Genomic DNA, 22,098 nt, shown 5'->3' with positions numbered 1-22,098 from the left:
CAATACATAGTATATGATCAGTTTATAAAATATGCCTGTTTATACTGTAAATTTAACAGTCCACTGACATGCTGATTACATGCTAATGCATCAGTAAACATGTGAAATAATGAAATATACATTGTTGGAAAGTAACGAAGTACATTTACTCAAGTTCTGTACTTAAGTACATTTTTGAAGTACTTGTACTTTACTTGGGTATTTCCATTTTGCGCTGCTTTATACTTCCACTCCACTACATTTCGGAGGGAAATATTTTTCAATGTGCATCCTAATATTGAAAAGCTCTCATATTTTAATAAATTGAGATGTAGGCCAAATATTCAATGGAAATATTAGATTGTATACATACCGTTGTTTTCCTAAAATTAAAATACTAATTCAAAAATGCTGAAAACAGAGATAATAGTAACACGATTGTGTATTTCCATGTCTTTTTGTTTCATTAAAACTTAAGCGGGTCAATCAGGACGCAGCGTCAATATCCGTCATTTATTCTCCCCCACTGGCGTCACAGCTTGTTGCCACTGGCAACGGTCACTGCGTTACATCGGGGTTTGAAGTGTTGTATTTACTGTTTGAACTTAACGTTCGTGTGTAAGATAGTTTTTTGTAACATACGGTGACAGTAGTTTGGTGTGTTTTTATTTCGCTCAGTAAATTTCTTTAGTGACTCTTTTCTCTTCTTCAAAGTCGTGAATGATGACTGTCAACGATGGACTGACACTTCTTATCGGTACAGTTTTATAGACGGATAACCTACCTGGACGATTTGCACAATACTTTTCCCCCTAAGAAAATACATCCAGTGGAGAGAGAAGATGGAGATCCATCTAAATCCAGTTGATTATATCCAGGTAATACTAAGTACAGTCACTGGTTCTATGTCTACGTGCTCAGCCCTCTAACAGGGTTCACTATTGGTTTACCCTACCTGAGAAAGATCTTTGCACTCACCGCCCAATCAGGGGGAAGCATCCGCCCAGCACCCTCCTCCTAGAAAGCTCCAGTGCACTCACTGCTCTTCTCCCTTTTTCACTCCCTTTTGAGAATGGATCATCACCTGTGAATTTCATTTCACCATTTGGTGTCGCAGAAGAAGTCATCGTGTCTACTAGCAAGTCCTGTGTCTTGTGTGCCTCGCCTATGCCTCCAGTGGATTTGCATGAAGCCTGTTTCTGCTGCCTGGGTTGGCGGCACCAGGATGAGTCTCTTGCTCTGCGTGCCTCGTGCTCCTCTGGGAGGAATGCAAGCGGTGATGCAAGTTTACCAAGCCCATCTGCTCCCTCCATGCTAGTCCAGCTCTGGCTGCAAAGAGTGCAATGACTTGGTCCAAGCGAGGGATGACTACAACGAGGATAAAGAACATCATGTCCACAAAGAGGAAGACCCTGCTTTCCTCTTCAAAGAGGACAACCTGCCAGCAGCCCACTGCTACCTGCTCGATGACCTGCCCGGCCTGTTCACCTTGGCAGCCATCAGGATGGCAACCCCACTGCCACCACAGCCACCCTCCAAAGCTCCTGCCACGGATTTCACCATAGGCCTCCTCACCCAGCCACGCAGGAAGCCTCGCCTTTGTGTCATCTTTCCCAAGATGGTGCCCATCTTTGGCTACTACTCTCCGCTAAGCCCCACTTACGGGCCATATTCCACTGTTGAGGGCTGGGAACGGGACAAGGGAGTGCCTCCCATTGAGGATGCAGTCAGGGTCTGCCTCCTCCCCTCCACCTCCCTCTGGCCGGGCAGTCAGCCATTGCTCCCGTCCAAGAGGGATAGAGTAATGGCCAGCTTCCTCAATCGCTGTTACACTAGTGCTGCTCAAATGCTAGCACTGGATAACAATATGACTTTCCTGGCAGGATCTCTGGACCGCTTCCAGAGGACTGAGCTAATGGCACCAGAGATAACGGAGGTGCAGACAGCAGTGGCCACCCTCCTTGGCATGTCTCATTGATGGCGGCCACACCATGTGTGCCACTCAGGTGAGGCACAGGCCTGTCTTCCCTGAAGGAGTGTGAACAGCGCCTGCAGATGAACACTCATCAGCAGCAGCAGAGTTGCCAATGTTGCTGCCCTGGGGAGAGATCCAGCAACAAGTACATCACCAGTGTAAGCCATTTCGGTCCTGCCCAGCCATTCCTGCCTCGCCGTTGCAAACCTGGTCACGGTGGGGTGTCGGGCCTGTTTTTATTGTTGCCTCTAGCCGGAGGCAACAACCATACATACAACCATATTACAGTAAAGGGCATCACCTCACTCATTACATGGTCCTAAAAAGCAATTATCCTAGCACTCCATACTCTGACACACAGGTTCTTTCAGACATCAGCACTGATGGCCATGAGAAGCGCATTAGTGCATTAGCAGCTAGTAGGCTATTCATGTCTCATTCACAAGCAAATTGCCGCCATTCCTCACTGCACATGCCCAATAAAGTGAGTGTTTCCCCTTTCTTAACCACCAATAGGCCTTTCATGTCTCATTGGCTGGCTAATCACCACTCTGCTCCAGCGGCTAATCACAGCCACTCAAGTCAATGCTTGTGATCCCACCAGACGTGCTTGCAGATGAGCGTGTTTCTGAAGTGTCCCAGAAGCAGCTCTCCGCTAAAATACATGCTTAGGGTATTTTTGGCGGTGCACTGTATGGGGGGACCTCGTCTGGAGTAGACTGAGGTGTCTTGGTAAGTGTCCAGCTTGTTGCTGGCTTTTTTCAGTCTGGTGTAAGACCTTCAGGCAGGCAATTCTCAACCGCTGGACTGCTGCTGTTTCTTCATCATGGCTGGGTTCGCACTAGTATCGGTTCGGGCACAGCTGAAAGTACATCTGATCCCTAACAGCCTTCGCCTTAGGTTTTAACCAATACAAAGCCTGTGAGAGGGTGGAGCACGTACCACATAGAAATATGTAGTTACCTGGATGTAACTCTAGTTCTCTCATGTAACTCTGTCAGGCTTTGTTATGATTAATGTTTTTTTTTTCTTCTGCTCTTTCCTCTCAGGTTGGTGTAACATCCCAGAAAACTATGAGGCTGATCCCACCACCTGGAAAAAGGGCAACCCAGAAGGTATTGTTAATCTGTCAAAGCAACACCAGAGTTTACACACTAATCTAAACTGATTATAGTGTGTAACATACTTACTTTGAGGGTTTTTTGTTCATCATATAGCTGTTTGATATTACAGCCTTATGGCAGTTGACTGGTATCGCTTTGTTTCAGGTTGCTATTGCTGATCACAATGGTATAGTTACATGTTTTAGAATGAAGAAGGGCGGAGCAGTGGTGAGTATTTTCATTGGGTTGAGACGTTCTTTCTGTTGTTGAACAGCCAATGGTACACAAATATGTTTCTAATATCAAGGAACTTGACTTTGTGTCGCAGTCAGGGTTTAAAACACCTCCAGGACAGAAAATAGTCAGAATGGACCTTGGAGGAGCTGCAGGAACTCCACAGAAGAAGATCTTTGTCTCTTCTGGTTCTCAGGTCCGAGGATTTAACAAGAAAGGCAAACAGTTTCTCACCTTTGAAGCCAACCTCACTGAGAACATTAACGCCATGTAGGAACCACTTCTCTTCATTTTGATCAGAAGTGAACTGAACATTTTATAATTTGATGACTTTATAGTTCAGATAAATCCGAAACCTACAATGCTGGCTTGTGTCAAACTGTGTGATCTCTTTTCCAGGCATGTCTCAGGCATTGACCTTTTTGTGTGTGCAAGTTACATCTACAACCACTACTGTGACTGCAAGGACCAAGACTACTACCTCTCTGGAGACAAAATCAATGACATCACATGTTTGTCCTCAAAGAACCTGACTCGCCTCGTACCGGTCCTGGCGTGCCAAGATCGGGTTCTCAGGGTCTTGCAGGTAGACCAAGCTCATATTTACCCATGTTGTTCCTGACACATTGAATGAAACATGTTTTTCCAAGTTGTTTGTCTCTTTTTTAAAATTCTGTAGGGATCTGAGCTTGCCTATGACATTGAAGTTCCTGGCCCTCCATCTGTCTTGGAGCTGTACAACAAAGATGGAGGTGAGTAAGCCACTGTTTGTGCTGTTGGCTCTTCCTCTGCATTAAAGATAACATTACAGTCAGCTAGTATAATTTAATAAGAACAGAACAGAAATTGTGTGAATGATTTTTTTTCTACAGGAGAGGAAGTCCTCTATGGAACCACAGATGGAAAAATAGGATTGGTTCAGATTGGTGAGAGCTCAGCTGCGACCAAATGGGAGATCGACAACGACAAAAAGAAAGGAGGTATGTTATTTATGGAACCAGAGTACTTAATATACCAGAGTGTTAAATACAAATCTGTGTTACATTAATAGCAACCAATTCTCCACAGCATAGAAAATTAACAGGAAATGGACGCACCATCAGAGTGTTTATATTTTTTTGCGATGTTAAAATTACTGTAAGACACTACTGCCCCCGACCTCATCAGTTTTAGTGTCCAAAACCGAGTCTAAACATATAATTCTGGCCACTCAGCTCAGTCACACTTTTCTGTCTCCTATCAGGAATTCTCTGTATTGACACGTATGATATCATTGGAGACGGATTGAATGACATCTTGGTGGGCAGGGATGATGGGACGGTCGAGGTTTATGGTTTCGACAATGCAAGTGAGCCCACATTACGCTTTGAGCACGTGAGTTGTTACTGCTTTGCACTGCTCATCAAAACAGAACTGTTCAGTCACTCCAATTTTTCATGCAATTCATTAATTCAATCCAATGTGTTGTTTTGAAATTCTGATGCAAATAATTGTGTAGAAAAACTGTGCCCACTCAGATCACAACTTTTATTGGAATATTTAGCAACAGATTCACATTAAAAAAAAAGTTTTGTCAGTATCCTGAAACTATTTTAAATTGTACTTACATGCTGTTCTGCTTAAAGACAAACCTGTATGTCTGTCCAATACTTGTCTTTGACCTTTGAGCCCCTTCATTTGTGCTATACAAATAAACTTACCTTCAAGTCAAGTATCCCTTACTTGTTGTACTTAACTGACTGCTGGAGTAGAAATTAATTTAAATATTTCACCTGGTTTTTAGCTCTGCCAACAGTATCTAGAATGACTTCTCACCTTGTTGCCTTTGACGTATTTATTCAAACCGGTGTCTATTGATTGTAATTTTGTGTATTTTTAAGGTCTTTTGTTGCTTATTTTTTGTTTGTTTCTTTTGCACTCTTTTCATGGTATTATTTTTTAACAATTTTACTCTTGTGAAGCACTTCATGACCTTGCTCTGTGAAAGGTGCTATACTAAATAACCTTTATCTACTTACTTACTTATTGACGGACAAGGTTTCCTTCCTTTCCCTGCCACAGGTGTTGTCAGAGAGCGTGACCTCCATCCAGGGTGGCTGTGTGGGGAAAGAGTCCTATGATGAGGTCTTGACTGCCACTTATACAGGTTAAATTATTAATATTTCACCAAACAGTGTACGTAGAGTTCTGTGTCTTCAGTTTTACCTCAGTGAAGAAAAGGTGTCTGTGCTGCCTGTCAAACGCCTGTAGAAAGAGATGTGACATGTATAGCATACTCTGAATTACTGTCATTACCTCCAGGATGGGTGACTGGTTTGACCACTGAGCTCCAGAAGGCTGAAGCGGGCCCCGGAGTCGAGGTCACGATGAGTGAAGAGACCCAGTCCAAAGTGGAATCACTCAGGTACCAGTTTTTTTCTCATTATAGAGAATATTCTTGTGCACTAATGGTTCAACTATTGTTTCAAAACAAAGCTGTTCTTCAGGTCAGTATATTATTCTCCTCCAGGGCGGAGTTGGAGCAGTTGCAGATCGAAGTCCTGCAGGGCTGTGAAGAGTACCAGCAGACCTCTCAGTCTAGTACGGCTGTCTTCAGCATCAATGACAAGTTCACCCTCTGCCAGGACGATGCCAGCTACAACCTCACCCTAGAGGTGCAGACTGCCATTGACAACCTGCTGCTCCAGGTACACTCAGCACTAAATCCCTGTGGTTACATCCTCTGCTGACAGTAGAACTTGTACTGCAAGACTTGAAGAAGGCATGCTGTTAATCCCAGATATAAATGTTATTTAAAGATCCTCTTCTCCTGTGCAGAGCGACGTTCCCATAGACTTGCTGGATGTGGATAAGAACTCAGCTGTTGTCAGCTTCAGTGAATGTGACTCAGAGGTGAGCTGTGTTGACTGTTGACACAGAACGTAAATACCAACTTAATCACAACCTGTCTAATGCTCTATTGACTCTTTTTACAACAGAACTTCATCCTGTTCACGTACAGATGTCAGGCCAACACTACCAGACTTGAGCTCAAGGTAACACTTGCATCAAAACTCTGCATATTGTGGCATTTCTGTTACTACGTTAAGTCAAAGTGTTATTCCTTTAACCCTATACAATGTGTCTAACTAACTGTCTAAAAAAGACATAATACTATAGTGGACTTCCTTTGTGGGATTATAGTTGTCATGATGTCATAGACTGTTCTCAGCTGTGTCTTGTACTTATTACATCAACGCTTTACTAAGAATAACGTGTGTCCTCCATAATGCTGTAGGTGAGGTCCATTGAGGGACAGTATGGCACCCTGCAGGCTTATGTTACCCCCAGACTGCAACCCAAGACCTGCCAGGTCCGCCAGTACCAGTTTAAACCTTTATCTCTTCACCAGCGGACACACAGCATAGACCAAGACAGGTAAAGATACATTAAATGATAATAATAATTTAGACTGAGATTTGAAATGGTAATGTAATCCTACCTTGAAGCTGTTTTTCAGTGTTTTCTTCTTCTTCTTCTTGTGTTTTGCAAAAACTCAAATGCAAAGGTTTGGATTGTTTTGAGGCATAAAATCAGATTAATGCCAATCCCACTGAAATGTTGGTGTCAGACTTCTGTATTGCTGCCAACATCTTATATTTGTTCAGAATGAATGAGGTGAAATAAAAATGTAATTCATTCTGATTATTAGATTACTCGAAATGTGGATTCAGGCTGGATTTAGAGGCATAATGGACATTTGTCCCTCTGATTCTGTCTCTCTGTCTGTCACACAGGCCCATGAACAGGCTCAGTCTGGTTGGACAGTTCAGTTTTGCAGAGATTCACTCTTGGGTGGTTTTCTGTTTGCCAGAGGTGCCAGAGAAAACACCAGCAAGAGAGAACATCACTTTTTATTTCCACAACACTTTCCTCGGCACGCAGCTTGAAGCCACCTACTGGTAAATGTGGGCACACAGTAGTACAGATCAAGGATTGCATATAAGTGAATGAAAGAGGTTAGCAGGTAGCTGATAAGTGGTTATGAAATTTCATATTTTATATGATGCTGCTATAAAAGTTTAATACTGAATACTTACACTGTTCATTTGAACTTTTCAGTGGGAATTGATGTTGAAATCTACTTTTTTTTTTAGCAAAGGTGAGGGTCACTTCAAGTCCGACAACATCTCTACCATTTCCATACTGAGTGATGTTCTTTCGAAGGAAGCTACCAAACGGAAAATACATCTGAACATTTTACATGGTAGGGTAAATTTGTTATTATTCTAGTTTAATGCCTGCTTATAGGATTTCTCAATTAATGATCTGTGGCAAATTAAATCTTGCTCCACTTGCTTCTTTGTTTGTGTATCAATCTTCCAGATATCAGTGATGACTCTGTGAGTCACACTCTTAAGATGATCCATCCAAAACTGGAGTACCAGTTGTTGCTGGCTAGAAAAGTTCAGCTTATTGATGCACTTAAAGTAAGTGTTGGTTAGATGTGTCATACAGAAAAAAAACATCCCTGGAGCTAAATCATCACTCTCTCATTATACTGTCTGTCCATAAATCCACCTTTGGTTCATAGAAATTCTTAAGTTCTTCACTTACTTGCCTCTTCTTCCTCTCCAATTTGTAGGAGCTTCAGGTTCACGAGGGGAATGCAGATTTTCTCATCCCAGAGTATCGCAACATCTTGGATGAGTCCACTAATCTCCTGGAGGAGTACAAGAAGCAGCCGGCACACCTTGAGAGGCTTTATGGTGTGGTATTTTTTCACTTTTAACAGCCATTGTTCTCACTGACTCATTCAGAGACACTTTTAACTGACTGACTCAGTAGGCATTCAGTTTCATTTTGGAAAATCAGCATTGAGGAAAATATCATTGTATTTTTTGCCAAATTTGTTTTTCATTATTTGATAATTTCTGAAATTGTAAAACAGGATTACTTATTACTGTATATTTATTTGTCTTGAATCATGAAGTAGAGCTTGTTGGCTGGTGGTAATTGATATTTTTTTTCTTCCTATAGGCATGATCACAGACCTCTTCATCGACAAATTCAAGTTCAAAGGCCAGAACGTGAAAACCAAGGTGTCCTCACTGCTGGAGATACTGGACAATTATGATTTGAATTCCCTGTTAGATTTTTTCAGTGAGGCATAATGTCATCTCTGTCTTTATTTGGGATATTTTTGTATTGTAAATACAACAGTTTTGTTTTATGATGGTTAGCAGTGTTTCTTAATAGCATTTAAAAACAAGTGCGGTGATTAATAAACCACTACAGTGATGTCAGGATGATCCCTTGTTATTATTAGTGTCTGAGATTTTGTTGAAATTTGAAATTGAGTTAAAAGCACATGGAATGTATGTTTTTATATTATAACTACTATAGAAAGGTTCCCATCTTTGTAGTCAACAAGCTTTTTTTAAAAAAAAAAATGAAAAATGAGATCTTTTGATTCATCATTTGAGGCAGCTGATGGAAAGTTTAAAAGCTACTTGAATGGGAAATTTGTTAATTCAAAAAAACACCAAAATTAACTTAAATTTGATGGAAACTTTGAGTATGTTGTCTTGTCAATAATGCTTTTAATAATAATAATACATTTTATATATACCACACTTTTCCGTCATAGTATGGCACATCAAAGTGCCACAGTATTAATAACATAGAACACACAACATAAAGAAAATAATAATAAGAGTTGAGATGAAAAAGCTTTCCTGAATAGAAAGGTTTTAGGTTTTTTATTATTGTTGTTGTTTTATTTCGAATCATATATGGCTAAGAGCACTTCAAACTGCAGCTCGGGCACTTGTTTGTACTGTCTGTGTCGGTACAGCTGTTCCTCCTGTGTAACGTTTGTCCATACTACGACTTTACATTCAAATATGTCAAACCGGTTTTGAATTTGTAATTATGAGAACTTTGTACCCTCTCGCCTCCCGTATTTCTAGTACGTCACTGCCTGTGCGGTCTGTGATTGGTCCGTTTCAATCCTCGCGGGCTACTTGAACTGAGAGAAAGCAACATCTCTCCGTGTCTCTGTATAGATGGACCGAGGCTAGCGAGCGTCCCTGCAGGTTGGTAGTAATTTCTAAATTTTCGAATATGGCGACTTAAGAAAAATCACATGTTCTGATTGTCGATATTGTGCCTCCAGTTGTGCATTTTTCTTTTTGTCTGCTTTGTTTTTTTTAGCCTCGCAGTTCCGAGTGTCGTTGCCATCTCAACAGCTTAGTTTTGACTGTGAACGGTAGCAGCTAACTTAACGTAACGTTCACTAGCCTCGATATAATAGTCCGATCTCTTGCAGCTTAAACACGCTTTTTACGTGTTTGTTTTTTATATCATACAACAGCACACACCAGCTGTAGTATCTTCACGTGGAGAGAGGGCATTTTTTTTTGTTTTGAGGGGAAACATGTCAGGAGCTAACAGAGGACAGGGAAGCGCGGCGAGCGACTTCCACAACCAAGAAAACATGCTATCAAGACTGAGGGGCTCCATAAAACCCCGAGCTGTTGCTGCTGAGAACCAAGAAAACCTTCCACCGAAACAAGCCGCCGCCAGAACCGTCCTGGGAGCCCTGCAGAACAACCAGCGGAGCAAAACTCAGAACCTGCGCGGCACGAAACAGGTCGGTTTGGGTTTGACAATGCTAAGTAGCTCGCCTGGCTGCAGCTAGTGTTTGCTAAGGATGCCTGTGTGCCATTGTCAGTTTTGGAGGAAAGAAACTTCAGTTATCACTTAACTCAAATGTTGGGATAAAGCGACTTTTCTGCCAATTTTAACCTTCATTTATATTCTTGTACACTCTATTACAAGCTTGCAATCTTCATTTAAACACAGCTACTTCTGTTATCCGGGTGTCCGCCATTTTAATATCTCCATTTGTGTAATACTTTATGATCTCATTGTTCTATTCAGATCCTTTTATTATTTAATTAGACAAACTCACCAGCTTGTCCCGTGATTTTTCAGTATCTTTTGTGTAAAAGAGCTTCTCCCGCCCTCCATACTGACAGTTGTGAATACATCTTGTATCGAATACAAGTGCTCTCTATTTCTGAGACATCTATTGTTGCAGGTTTCCAAAAAAACTAGGTTCAAACTCATTTTCATTTATCCCACATGCATTAAACACACCATAAATTATCTTTGTTTCCCACACAGCTTGGTGCTTTTTTTTTATCATTATTACAGTTTTTCTTTTGCCTTATATTTCAGTATAATTTGTCTCAATCTTCCCTCTTTTTTTGTAATTGCAAATATCTTTTTTATATTAAATGGAACTAGAGCTTGAAGAAGCCAAATTTCACATCAGTCTTGCCACCTGCTGTGTTACTGTGCATGTGACAATAAAATCTCTTGATTCTTGAACCCTCTTTTATTCAACATTGCATTATAGTACCAGCATGGTAATATTTGTCTTTTATCCCATCTTAATGCAAAGATTTCCCTTTTGTGGGCCAAAGATCTGACCTTGTGTTGTGCTTCCAGGAGTCATCACAGCCTTTGTCCTGTAAAAATGAAGACTCTGGCAAAAGCTGCTTTGAGAAACCATCCTCCAAGCAGCCTGCTTTCCAGATCCACGTGGATGAGCCTGATGGCGCATGCACCAAGAAGCAGCGGCAGCCGGTGGTCGAAGCTGTCAAATCAAAGTCCATCTCTGAGGATTCTCCCCTGGCAATTGACAATGCTGTGGCACGGCTTCGACAGCCCCTGGCCACAATTGATATTCCATCAGCAATGGATGTCAGTTTTGGTAGGTTATGAATACTTGACATGTTTAATGTTCAGAAATTGTCTTATTTCTGACACTTGCTATCAGAACACATCTATTAAATACCACCAGGATTTTGTTTGATTTCCCTGCCTGAAATTAAGGCTGCAAACAAGATTTTCCTTGCACTAAATGTTAACTTTTCTTTGATCAGACTCTCCCATGGACATGTCTGTGGTTGAGGGGGAGGAGAAACCTGTCAATGTAAATGAAGTCCCAGAGTATGCTGCTGAAATCCACACATATCTGAGGGAAATGGAGGTGAGACATTGAGACAAGCGAATTTAAAATCTTGACTAGAAACACACTGAGTATCTGAAGTGTGTGTGTGTGTGTGTGAGACACACCTGTCTGTAAAAGGATTCCTACTAACATAGTGTTACCCCACAGGTTAAAAGCAGGCCTAAGGCAGGCTACATGAAGAAGCAACCTGACATCACAAACTGCATGAGGGCCATCCTGGTGGACTGGCTGGTCGAGGTCGGAGAAGAGTACAAGCTTCAGAATGAGACACTTTATCTTGCTGTCAACTACATCGATCGATTCCTCTCTTCAATGTCTGTCCTGAGGGGGAAGCTTCAGCTGGTTGGGACTGCCGCTATGCTGTTGGCTTCGTGAGTATTTAGTTCAGTTTTTTTCATAAAGGTACTCTAGACAAACTGTCTGACTTTAGATTAATTCCCAAGACTGTCTTTATAATTTGCTTACTTGAAAGATGATCACACAACATAGACCCTTTTCCACTGGACCTGTACAGCATTGGCTACTAATGTTTGAAAAATGAGCAAATGTATTGCTGAACCAAACTGCTGACAAGTTTACACAAAGTAAATGTTAGACTGGGTTTCTGCTGCTTACTCACTATTTAACTCTCTTCCAAATGCAGGAAATTCGAAGAAATTTACCCCCCTGAGGTGGCAGAGTTTGTTTACATCACTGACGACACTTACACCAAGAAGCAGGTGTTAAGAATGGAGCATCTGGTGCTTAAAGTGCTGTCCTTTGATCTGGCAGCGCCAACCATCAACCAGTTTCTCACCCAGTACTTCCTCCAGCAGTCTGTTAACAAAAAGGTGGAGAGCTTGGCAATGGTGAGCATGCAGTAACTTATTTCAAAACTTAAGTTGGCTTTGCAATTTGGATGCATATGAAAAATGTGGTGTTTAAAAGCAAAGATCTCACTCAAATCTTGCACTTAACCTGAAATCATGAGCATTATTTCTGGAATTGCATATAACTCAATCTTGTCTGTTTTCAGTACTTCGGGGAGCTCAGCCTGGTTGACTCGGATCCTTTCTTGAAGTACCTGCCATCACAAACAGCTGCTGCAGCCTACACCCTGGCCAACCACACAGTGTCTGGTGGCTCATGGGTAAGTTTGAGGAAGAATAATTAAAATTTACCTTTTTTTTTTTTTAAATTTGCTTTAAAGTCTATATTTTCTCTGTATCTCCCTGAGGATGATCAAGATTTTAAGGACTGTAACAAGTGTCCCATGAATGAGAACTGACTCTTGTCTTCTCTCCAGCCCAAGTCCTTGATAGAGATGACTGGCTACTCCCTGGAAGATCTGATGCCCTGCATCGAGGATCTGCACCGAACTTACCTCAACGTTGCTCAACACGCCCAGCAGTCTGTCAGGGAGAAGTACAAGGGCTCCAAGTAAGTAGGCTAATAAATTTGACAAACGCATTTCTTGTCTTCAGAACTGTTTCTAGAGGTTTATTATATTTTCCATAGAACTTTCTTGGTGGCTTTGGACTAACATGACATGAATATCCTGTCTGGCAAATGTTCTAAAACACTTGTTTTGTTCGCAGGTACCATGAAGTTTCCCTCATCGAAGCTCCCTCGACATTGATGTTGAACTGACTGCGTCCCCTTGTCCATGAAGACTTGTACGCCCTGTCGTTGTTTTTTTTTAAATGATGTGCCACAATTTCAAATAACATAACCTGCTCTTCTTGGAGTAGCGCAGATGTTTAGATTTTTTTTAATTGTGTTTTTTTTATATACTAAATGATACAGTTGGTTAATCAGGCAGTTTTAATGGTTTGACTTTTAATCAGACAGGTCTTTATCACCACTCTGTAAACATGCTGCTTTCATCTACAGTGTCTCATTAGACCTGTGAAGGTACTCAAACCCAGAACCTAACTCCAGCTTTTCCACTTTTTTAAGGGTTGAGTTTTCTCCTAAGCAGTTATTGTTGCTGGTTTGCCTTTTTCAAAAGGTGTAACCTACAAATATTTGGCCTTGTGGGATACAGATTAAAGTTTTTGTCTGTCATGGAGTCAGCTGTCTCATTACATGGGTCTCTGGGAAGTCAACAGATTTTTCCAGGCATCTTCTGCACTGTAAAATATGGCTCTTGTAAATAAAATTCATTTAAAGATTTTATTTCTGTCTTTGTGGTCACACTGGACACATGGGGGCAGCAGAGGACTAGTTTTGGTCCTCTGCAAGTTTGTTCAATGCATAAGAAAAGAGAACCTTCAAAAGTGAGAATACAGTGTTGGTGGTCAACATCTGTACACACCCTGATTTTCATAGGAATAGTTAAAAGGGTGTATGGTTCATCTTGTTTTATTGTTAGGTGCTTGCACTGGTGTATATTAGGCTCCATAATCTGTGGTTGACATTAAAATCAGGCTCAGGAGTTATAATGCCATCAAATTTAACTCATAGGTTATCATTGACCAATAATGGTTTGAGTAAAAAAAAAAAAAAAAGCTCTTTGCAGTTGTCCACACAAAGTATTTGCATAAAACAAATTAAGGCAGGGAAGGTTTTAAGGAACAGATCTATAGGAGGAAAAGGCAAAAAATACTTGAAGTAAATTTTATAAGGTATTTGAAGGGTGACTGAGCATCAGTAAAGTACTGATATGAGCAAGAAATTCAATTTGAGGGAGGCTCTTGGAAATCATGGCAGTTGCATAGTTTACCTCAGCTGATGTTATGACTTGTTCAAGCCACTTACCCAAAACTGCTTTATTGCATCTAATTTCAAGTGGATGACATGTGAATCAACATGGCAAACAAAGACTGCCATTTTCTGTCTACTAATTAGTATATGACAGAGTAATATTGACATTTCCTACTTCCCATACATCAGTGATTTGATGTTCTCTGTGGAAAATGAAGTAAAGGCAGCCAATGGCGTTGAAAGCGCCTCTCCCTCTCTTCCCCCCCCTCTCATGATAAATGGGGAGGCTGGCTTTGTGCGAGGAGTCTGACAGGAGAGGGGGAAGCACAGCTCAGCTGCAGAAAGATTTTCACCATTTCATCTCAGGAGAATGAGCAGCTCAAAGACCATGCAGACTCTCAACAGGTTTGCTTCATCACTGACAGCACTCACCTCTGACTAACTGAAGGATTACACTATGGAAGCAGATGGGAATTCTATAACATAGTCAAACCAGTTGGATACCTGTTTTGCATCTGTTTAACCCCTGAGAAGATCCAAGTGTGTGTGGGGGAAGAGCATTTTAGAAGAGGTGGGGAAGGGTGGGTTGCTGCCTGACCCCATGCCTGCCCCCAGAAAATTTTTGGTGGCGTCCACCTCGATGCCCCTGGCACTGGGCTGGGGCTGGAACCTGACTTTGTACCTGGGGATGCTGCTCGGGCTCCTGATGCTCATGTTGCTTCTTCTCTGGATGCTCCTCAAGCAGCTCAGCAACTCGGTGGCGAAATCCACACTGCAGCCTGTCCGCTCGTTCAGACAGCCTTGCCTTGATCAGAGGTTACAGCATGTGTTGTGAAAAATGGGACAATTCAGCCAAAACGCAGCCAGGACTGAGGCTTATGGGAGTGCGTGAATGTGCCTTTGCAGATTCATGTAAGGAAATGACTTTAAAAAATGATTTGTTATGGACTCAAGTGCTTATATCTCCTCATTACATAATAAAAGCTCATGTTCTTGTTTATAGAAACCACTGTCTATTCCTTTAACATCTTTATATGTTGCTACAGCATCATATTTCTCAGACAAGCATGAAACAGGGAGTCATCTATGTTCTGAGTAATTAAAATATTGTTCTTTTTTTCTTATGCAACATCTATTTCTTTTCATCTCGCCGACAAATTAACACAGCCAAGCTTTAAATTGCTGAGTAAAAGCACAAGCCAAAATTAAATCTGCATCTTTATTCACGCTGATTAAAGCAATGGATTCAAGAGAGCAATTTGCACCTCTCTCATCTCATTGGTGAATTGGCAGGGGGGATATTGAGAATATGCCGCTGATGAAAAATATGAAAGGAGCTCTGTGTGCCAATTGGTCTCTCAACTCGTGTGTCCATGTCAGGGGACAAAGTAAATGGGACCCTTGAGGCAAACGGCTAATACCAACTGTTCAAGAGTTCACCAGTTTAATAGTGTTTGATATTTCTCAGGTATTTACAAGTGGTTACCATACACAGGAAAGGGCATGCGTTGAACCTGAAGAGTATTTCTCTCAGTTTGATTTTGTGTGTTTCATTTTTTTTTTCTTCAATGATTAGTCGGAGGAGGCCAGGCTGTGTTTGATTGAATAGTCTAAGGGGAATCAATAGCCTCTTAGCCCTGAGGGAAGTGTGTTAATTACACCTCAATACAGCAACACAATAACACAAACACCCATAGTTCAAACAGAGTGCTTGTGAGGCGTCGGTATTGTTAACATTACTGGAGGGCATAAACTCCGGCATATTTCCACTGGGGAAAAGCCATTAGACTAAGTCAAAACGATGAAAATAGTTGCACAAGACATTTTTTCCCCCTTTTATGTAATCTACTTAGTCTATTCATTTGGAGGCATCTATATTTTGTTGTTTTTGTAGCTGCTGTTAAGTGAATAGTTGGATATTTTGGGAAATGCACTTAATATTTGTTCTCTTGCTGAGAACACTGTGTCTATACGTTCTATATGAAGCTGGAGCGAACAGCCGGTTAGTTTAGCTTAGCATAAAGATTGGAAACAGCTAGCTTGGCTCTGTCCAAATTCAAGAAAATTCAGCAACCAGCACCTCTAAAGCTCACTAATTTAACACATCTCCTTTGTTTAATCTGTATGAAAACATCAAATTCCATTACAGTTAGCTATTTCCCCTTGTTTCCAGTCTTTGTGCTAAGCTAAGCTAACCAGCTGGTGGCTCCAGCTTCATATTCACCTAGTGGTATCAATCTTCTCATTGAACTCTTGTAAAGACAGTGAATGAGTGTATTTTCCAAAATGTCAAACTATTCCTTTCAACATTTTCTCTCACAAATTCTTAATGCTTTGTCTGGAAACTTCACTGCCTCTCCCCTGTTTCCAATCAATACATTTTTTTGAATTCCCTACAATAGGTCTGCACACAGGTTATTTCAAATTTAACAGCTCACTTGTCTTCTCCCTTCAGCAAGAAACCTGAAGATTAATGAGAGCTGTTGTCTGGCTGAGAGCTGTCCTCTGGCACTGGTGGCCTCTATCATCCTCCTCTGATAAAGACAGTGCTGTAATGTCTCTGAAAACAACACAGGTGCAGGTCTAGTATAAATGGAACCAAACATGAAATGAGTGACATATGTTGGAGCTTCCTGCAACCTCTGCAGACTGTACGGGATGTGGTGAGAGATATGAAGATAAGGAATGACAACAACAAAAACGCTCAGCCAGCCTCATTATCTGTATCCAGTTTCTGGGCTTTGGTTGCATTTTTGAGAGTGAGACGGGTATAACGAGGGTATAACGAGGAGACCTGCTTGGAGATAATAAAAGATAAATCAAGGTAAATTATGCCTCTGAGCAGGAGAAAAAAAAACCAATCATGGTTAACAGCTATTTTTTATGGTAGTTGTTTTGAACATTTTTATATAAGTTTAAAAAACACTTGAAAAGGACAAACATGATGTAACTAAATTACCACTGAATGATGAAAATGTTTCCCTGTTTCTTTTCATTAACACAGTAATGTTTGGTTGGTATATGTTGATTTTTTCCCCTTGTGACATTTTAATTTGAAATTTTTCTTTTTATTCACATATAATTTGGGCATAGATAATTGTGCCTCTATATAAAATTGTTCATTATGTGTTACTTTGAAAACCATATATAAAGTGCTAATTGCCAGACCTACCTTATGTTGCTGAAGAATGCTGCCAATTAGCCTTCAATTCAATGGTAATGGTGACGTTGGTACCTTTGTCTATGGAATGTATAGATTTTGGTGTCAATTATCTGTGGTCAAAGTAAGGTGGGGCACAAGTATTTGTCATATCAGCAATTCCCCACAGACAACTTAAACTGAGCTCAAGAATGGATCACTGTATCAAACTGACTGGGCAGCCAGGTTTATTGCGTGTATTTTGGTATCAGATTATTTGCACAGTTGTTTGGAAATATGTACCACTAAAGCATAATATCAGAGGAATATAGTTCAACATTTTGGGAAATATGCTTACTTGCTATCTTGACTAGAGTTAGATGAGAAGACTGATATCACTCTGTCTGTTAAATAGTAAATGCTGTGCGAAGACAGACTTGCAAAATAGACAGCTAGGTCTACTACTTGTCGTTTTTACATTGAGGGTTTTGTATGGAATAAATATAATATGGTCTATGGGGAAAATGTTTTTTTCACTGGAAAAAAGCAGGAAGATTTGGCAGCAAACCTGAGTGGCAGCACCGTATCCATGGATGCATAATAAGAGCTGGATAGGGCACTGCTGTTCAGCCTTGCAAGCAATTTTTCCCAGTGGTCACTTGCAGTATTACGGTCCAAAAGGCATTTTCCCCATAGACCACCACTGTAAAAGAGATGTCTGTAAAACTGTTAACAGGATACCTTGAACTCCAAACAATGTAAATTATGACTCTTTCTATTATGAACTTTTGATCCATATGGTTTTTATATTTGTAAAACTTTCCTTGTGCTGAAAAAAGCCAATTTAAAAATCTGTGATGTCATAACAATGTAAAGTCTATGGGCTGAGTGGAAACTCACGGGCGGGGCCAGCGGGGGAAACACTACTGCGCATATTCAGTGGGCCGCACAACGGAGAAGCAAAACCGGAAGCTAGAAACTTTTTTTGGCATATGTGCCAGCCGAGCTATTCTGATAGGACTGAATGGGCGCCATTTTTAGTCAAGTATCCAGCTCTTATAATACATCCCGATTCTCTTTATACATCCATGCTCCATATAGTCATAAATCACGGATGTGAGAAGGGTATCAATCATCTAACTCTAAGCAAGACAGCAAATAAGCTAACCATATTTCATAAAATTAAACTGGGTTAATCCAGTTGACTGAAGCTTTGAATGTTAAGGTTTTATACTTGATCCTAACTAACCCAATCTAAAGTAGCTAATGGGCAATTAGGCTAGCTAACTACCCTACCAGATCTAAGTAGGCACTGTTGTTGCTGATATTGCTACCTAATTTATGTGACAGTAGGCAATGCTAATCTTGCAGGTAGAGTTTCCTACCTGAATGTGACGGTCATTCAAATTGGCCACAATGGGACTACACTATTGTTCCATGTTGTCATATCAGTAAAAAAACACTCAGATCTTCAGTCTCAAGCTACATTCTTGATTCTTTATGTCAGGGAAATTCACTGGAAATGGTAAATATCATTCTCAGTCAGCCTCATAAAACTGCCTCAGATATTATGATGTGATTTTCACGTATATTCTCAAAAGGTCCATAAGGTCGGTTAATATTTGTCAAAATGGAGTCATCTGCATTCAATAATATCTGCCCTCGACATAGAAGAAGATAGCGAACAGAGGCGATCAGTGGTGGCAGGGGAGACCTCTGATTGATGATAGAGCTTATTGTCTGTCAGTCAGTGCCTGACAAATTGAGCTGTCCGCAGCTCTGTATACCACGCTGTCCCGTGGCGCTCTGCTCATGAATTAAAATCTCACAGTGATTCAGTTTTAAAACTGACAACTCAGGGATGATAGCTGGAAGTGAAAGCAACAGTCAGCAGTTTTGCAGGCTCCCCGGCTTGTCTTATAAATCTTGAAAGCATATGTGCTGCTTTTTTTCATATCAAAACAAAATTGAAGTTCCAAGTTTATTCTGGACTTTTGAAATGCTGACAAAACAATCTCACTTACAAGGTCTGTTCAGTAGCTTTTCCTGAGCTTTCTATCATATCAAGATCAAGATGTACTTTGTTTGTCCCCATGGAGAAATTTGTCCTGGACTCTGCACTGCAGTTCAACAATAAATTACCAAAGCAGAGAGTAATAACACAGTCAAAAACAACACACAATAAAAACCAGTAGCACACATCATAAAACCATCATCTTCTCGTCATGGACTTTCTCAGCAGATGGGATTTGCCAAGCTGTCGTGGAATTGTAAGGATTGCAAAACTATAAACTGTATAAGAGGTATAGGTATAACTGTAGATGGGCTAGACATTTTCAGCAGCCTATTTAATGCCCCTTTTTTTTTTTAGCTTTTGGTGACAAATTTTAAACAAATGCAAATTAATGTAGTTAAAAAATAGCAATGTTTATTGTTTCCCTTTTAAAAAAAAAGATATTTTTGGTCACATATCTGACCCAGGCACATCACAAAGTGCAGAAACAGAATAAAAAAGAGCTATCAATCAATCATAACAAGTGGCAATAACAGTAACTAATAACTGCACTCTGGCTCTCTCTACTAGTATCTCCATGTACGTCCACTCAGGACCACACAGAGAAATAAAACCTTTTCTTTACCTTTCGCTTGATCCGATCTGTTATTGTGTCTAACCAAGTCTCGCTCACTTGGGATAACGTAAACTACTTTAGCTAAATTGTGATAACAGGGCTGATATCCTAATCAGTTAACATTAAACATAGTGAAATATTGTGTGACAGCATCCTGTGTGGGTCTTGTTAGTGCAGCTCCTGAAAAACAAACAAAGAAGAACTGCATGTCTGGAGAAAAATTACTTTTTATTCTTAAACAGAAGCTCCAAAAGTCCAATTCAGTGCAAGCCCCGGAGCAGAGAGAGCAGCAGGTGAGCGAACTGTCAATCACAGCTGTCAATCAACGCCCACAGGGCAGACATCAAAGCTGTAAGTCTTCAAATCTTATTACCAGAGAAATAATTACACTTACCATAATGACTTGTTGAAAAACATACTGAGTATTTCTGGAGAGAAATTGATGGGTTCTGACAGAATAACAACAATTATAATAATAATTGTAATAATTATAATAATAACAGCAGCAATAGCCGAGGAAGGACACCAACAGGACTGTAAAGGACCGCGAAGGCTTGGGTTTCCTGCGAGATGAGAAAGCACAAAAAACCCTGGGAAAGAAGCCAAGTTAGTAACATGCATTGATGGTACATGAATGCATACAGATGAAGAGGAGGAGGAGGAGAGAGGAGCTCAGTGCATTATGGGAAGTTCCCTGGCAGTCTAGGCCTATAGCAGCATAACTAGTGGCTGGTCCAAGGTGAGCCTGGCCGGCCCTAACTATAAGCTTTATCAAAAAGGAAAGTTGTAAGCCCACTCTTAAACGTAGAGAGGGTGTCTGCCTCCCTGGACTGAATCTGGAAGATGGTTCCACAGGAGAGGAGCCTGATAGGTGACCATACTGCCTCCCATACTACTTTTAAAGACTGTAGGAACCACCAGTAAGCCTGCATTCTCGGAGTGCAGTGTTCTAGTGGGGTACTACGGTACTTTGAGCTCTTCAAGATATGATGGTGCCTGACCATTAGGGGCTTTGTAAATTAGGAGAAGGATTTTAAATTCTAATCTAGATTTTACAGGAAGCCAATGTAGCGAAGCTAAAATGGGAGAAATATGATCTTTGTCTAGTTTTTGTTAGTACACGTGCAGCTGCATTCTGGATCAGCTGGAGAGTCTTTAGAGACTTGTTAGGGCAGCCTGATAATAAGAAATTGCAATAATCCAGCCCGGAAGCAACAAATGCGTGGACTAGTTTTTCTGCATCCTTTTGGGACAGGATGTGCCTGATTTTTGCAATATTACATAAGTGAAAAAAGGCAGTCCTTGAAATTTGATTTATGTGGGAGTTAAAGGACGTATCCTGATCAAAGATAACTCCCAGATTCCTTACGGTGGTGCTGGAGGCCAGGGTAATGAGTACTTATATCATTAGATAATGTGTTTCTAAGGTGTTTAGGGCCAAGCACAATAACTTCAGTTTTATCTGAGTTTACAAGTAGAAAATTGCAGGTCTGCACTCTGATACTGAATATCAGAGTGATATTTATATTGAATATCCAAGGCAGTACATGATCTGCTCATCTTGTTCAGGCTACATGCCTAGATGGACTAACAGACTGATTAAAAAATCTTCATTTAATCTGATGAGTTGATTATTAGCGGCGAGTGCATTTGTTTATTTGCATTTAAAGGAAATTGTCTTCTCATCAGTCTGTGAGGCTGTGAGATGAACCGGCAAGCATCCGTAACTGGATAACCCATGAGATGGTACTCACACTCTCATCTTCTCACAAGTGCTCGCTTTAATTAAGGTTTGCAGGGAAGAGGACAGCAATGATGATATGCGAGCTGCACCATAGCGCTTCGCTCCATCGATTCCTTCGCTCTTATCGGGCGTCAAGCATCTCCTGTCTGTCTCCTGTTTGCCATAACACGCGTTTTCCCCAGATTAATCACGCGAGAATATGCTTTCTTCAGAAATGAAGAGCATGAATCTCAAAGTGAACCATATAGAGGGCAAAAAAGAAACACTACCTAATTAAAAATACTATGTTAAATAAAGTTTCATTTTAAAATGATAAATTATGTAAAATAATGACACCCTCTTTCACAGACTGACTCATGCACTGAACTAATTAGACTAATGTTATTCATCACCTTCAGACATTTGCTTACAAAATGTCATTAAAGGCCCAGTGGTGGAAAGTAATTAAGTACATTTACTCATATTCTGTACTTATAGGTACAATTTTGAGGAACTTGTACTTTACTTGAGTATTTTAATTGTATACAACTTAATACCTCTACTCCACTACAATTCAGAGGGAAATATTGTACTTTTCACTCTGCAA

General features: G+C 40.6%; 2 protein-coding genes across 4 annotated transcripts; both read left to right on the top strand.

The window, feature by feature from the left end:
• The first annotated feature begins 510 nt into the window (after nt 1-510).
• bbs7 (Bardet-Biedl syndrome 7) lies at nt 511-8,582 on the top strand. 2 transcript variants are annotated; one of them, XM_067599936.1, is made up of 19 exons: nt 511-857; nt 3,004-3,069; nt 3,223-3,285; nt 3,386-3,561; nt 3,691-3,877; nt 3,971-4,043; nt 4,164-4,271; nt 4,535-4,665; nt 5,353-5,437; nt 5,593-5,695; nt 5,801-5,978; nt 6,109-6,183; nt 6,270-6,326; nt 6,569-6,708; nt 7,068-7,232; nt 7,428-7,537; nt 7,657-7,760; nt 7,916-8,039; nt 8,311-8,582. In XM_067599936.1, exons 1-19 carry the CDS (start codon nt 822-824, stop codon nt 8,442-8,444), a joined length of 2,115 nt encoding a protein of 704 aa, XP_067456037.1. In that variant the 5' UTR covers nt 511-821; the 3' UTR covers nt 8,445-8,582. The 2 variants fall into 2 exon arrangements, with proteins under 2 accessions (XP_067456037.1, XP_067456038.1); XM_067599937.1 differs by lacking the exon at nt 511-857 and adding an exon at nt 1,982-2,099.
• Nucleotides 8,583-9,284: 702 nt separating this feature from the next.
• ccna2 (cyclin A2) lies at nt 9,285-13,101 on the top strand. Of its 2 annotated transcripts, XM_067599933.1 has the most exons (9): nt 9,285-9,368; nt 9,647-9,925; nt 10,789-11,053; nt 11,226-11,332; nt 11,462-11,685; nt 11,958-12,162; nt 12,330-12,443; nt 12,600-12,733; nt 12,892-13,101. In XM_067599933.1, exons 2-9 carry the CDS (start codon nt 9,710-9,712, stop codon nt 12,941-12,943), a joined length of 1,317 nt encoding a protein of 438 aa, XP_067456034.1. In that variant the 5' UTR covers nt 9,285-9,368; nt 9,647-9,709; the 3' UTR covers nt 12,944-13,101. The 2 variants fall into 2 exon arrangements, with proteins under 2 accessions (XP_067456034.1, XP_067456033.1); XM_067599932.1 differs by lacking the exon at nt 9,285-9,368 and having other exon boundaries at nt 9,565-9,925.
• Nucleotides 13,102-22,098: the final 8,997 nt, after the last annotated feature.

Source organism: Thunnus thynnus, chromosome 9, assembly GCF_963924715.1.
Source record: "Thunnus thynnus chromosome 9, fThuThy2.1, whole genome shotgun sequence".
In the NCBI taxonomy this organism is placed as follows: Eukaryota; Metazoa; Chordata; class Actinopteri; order Scombriformes; family Scombridae; genus Thunnus; species Thunnus thynnus.
This window is presented reverse-complemented; position numbering and strand designations above follow the sequence as displayed.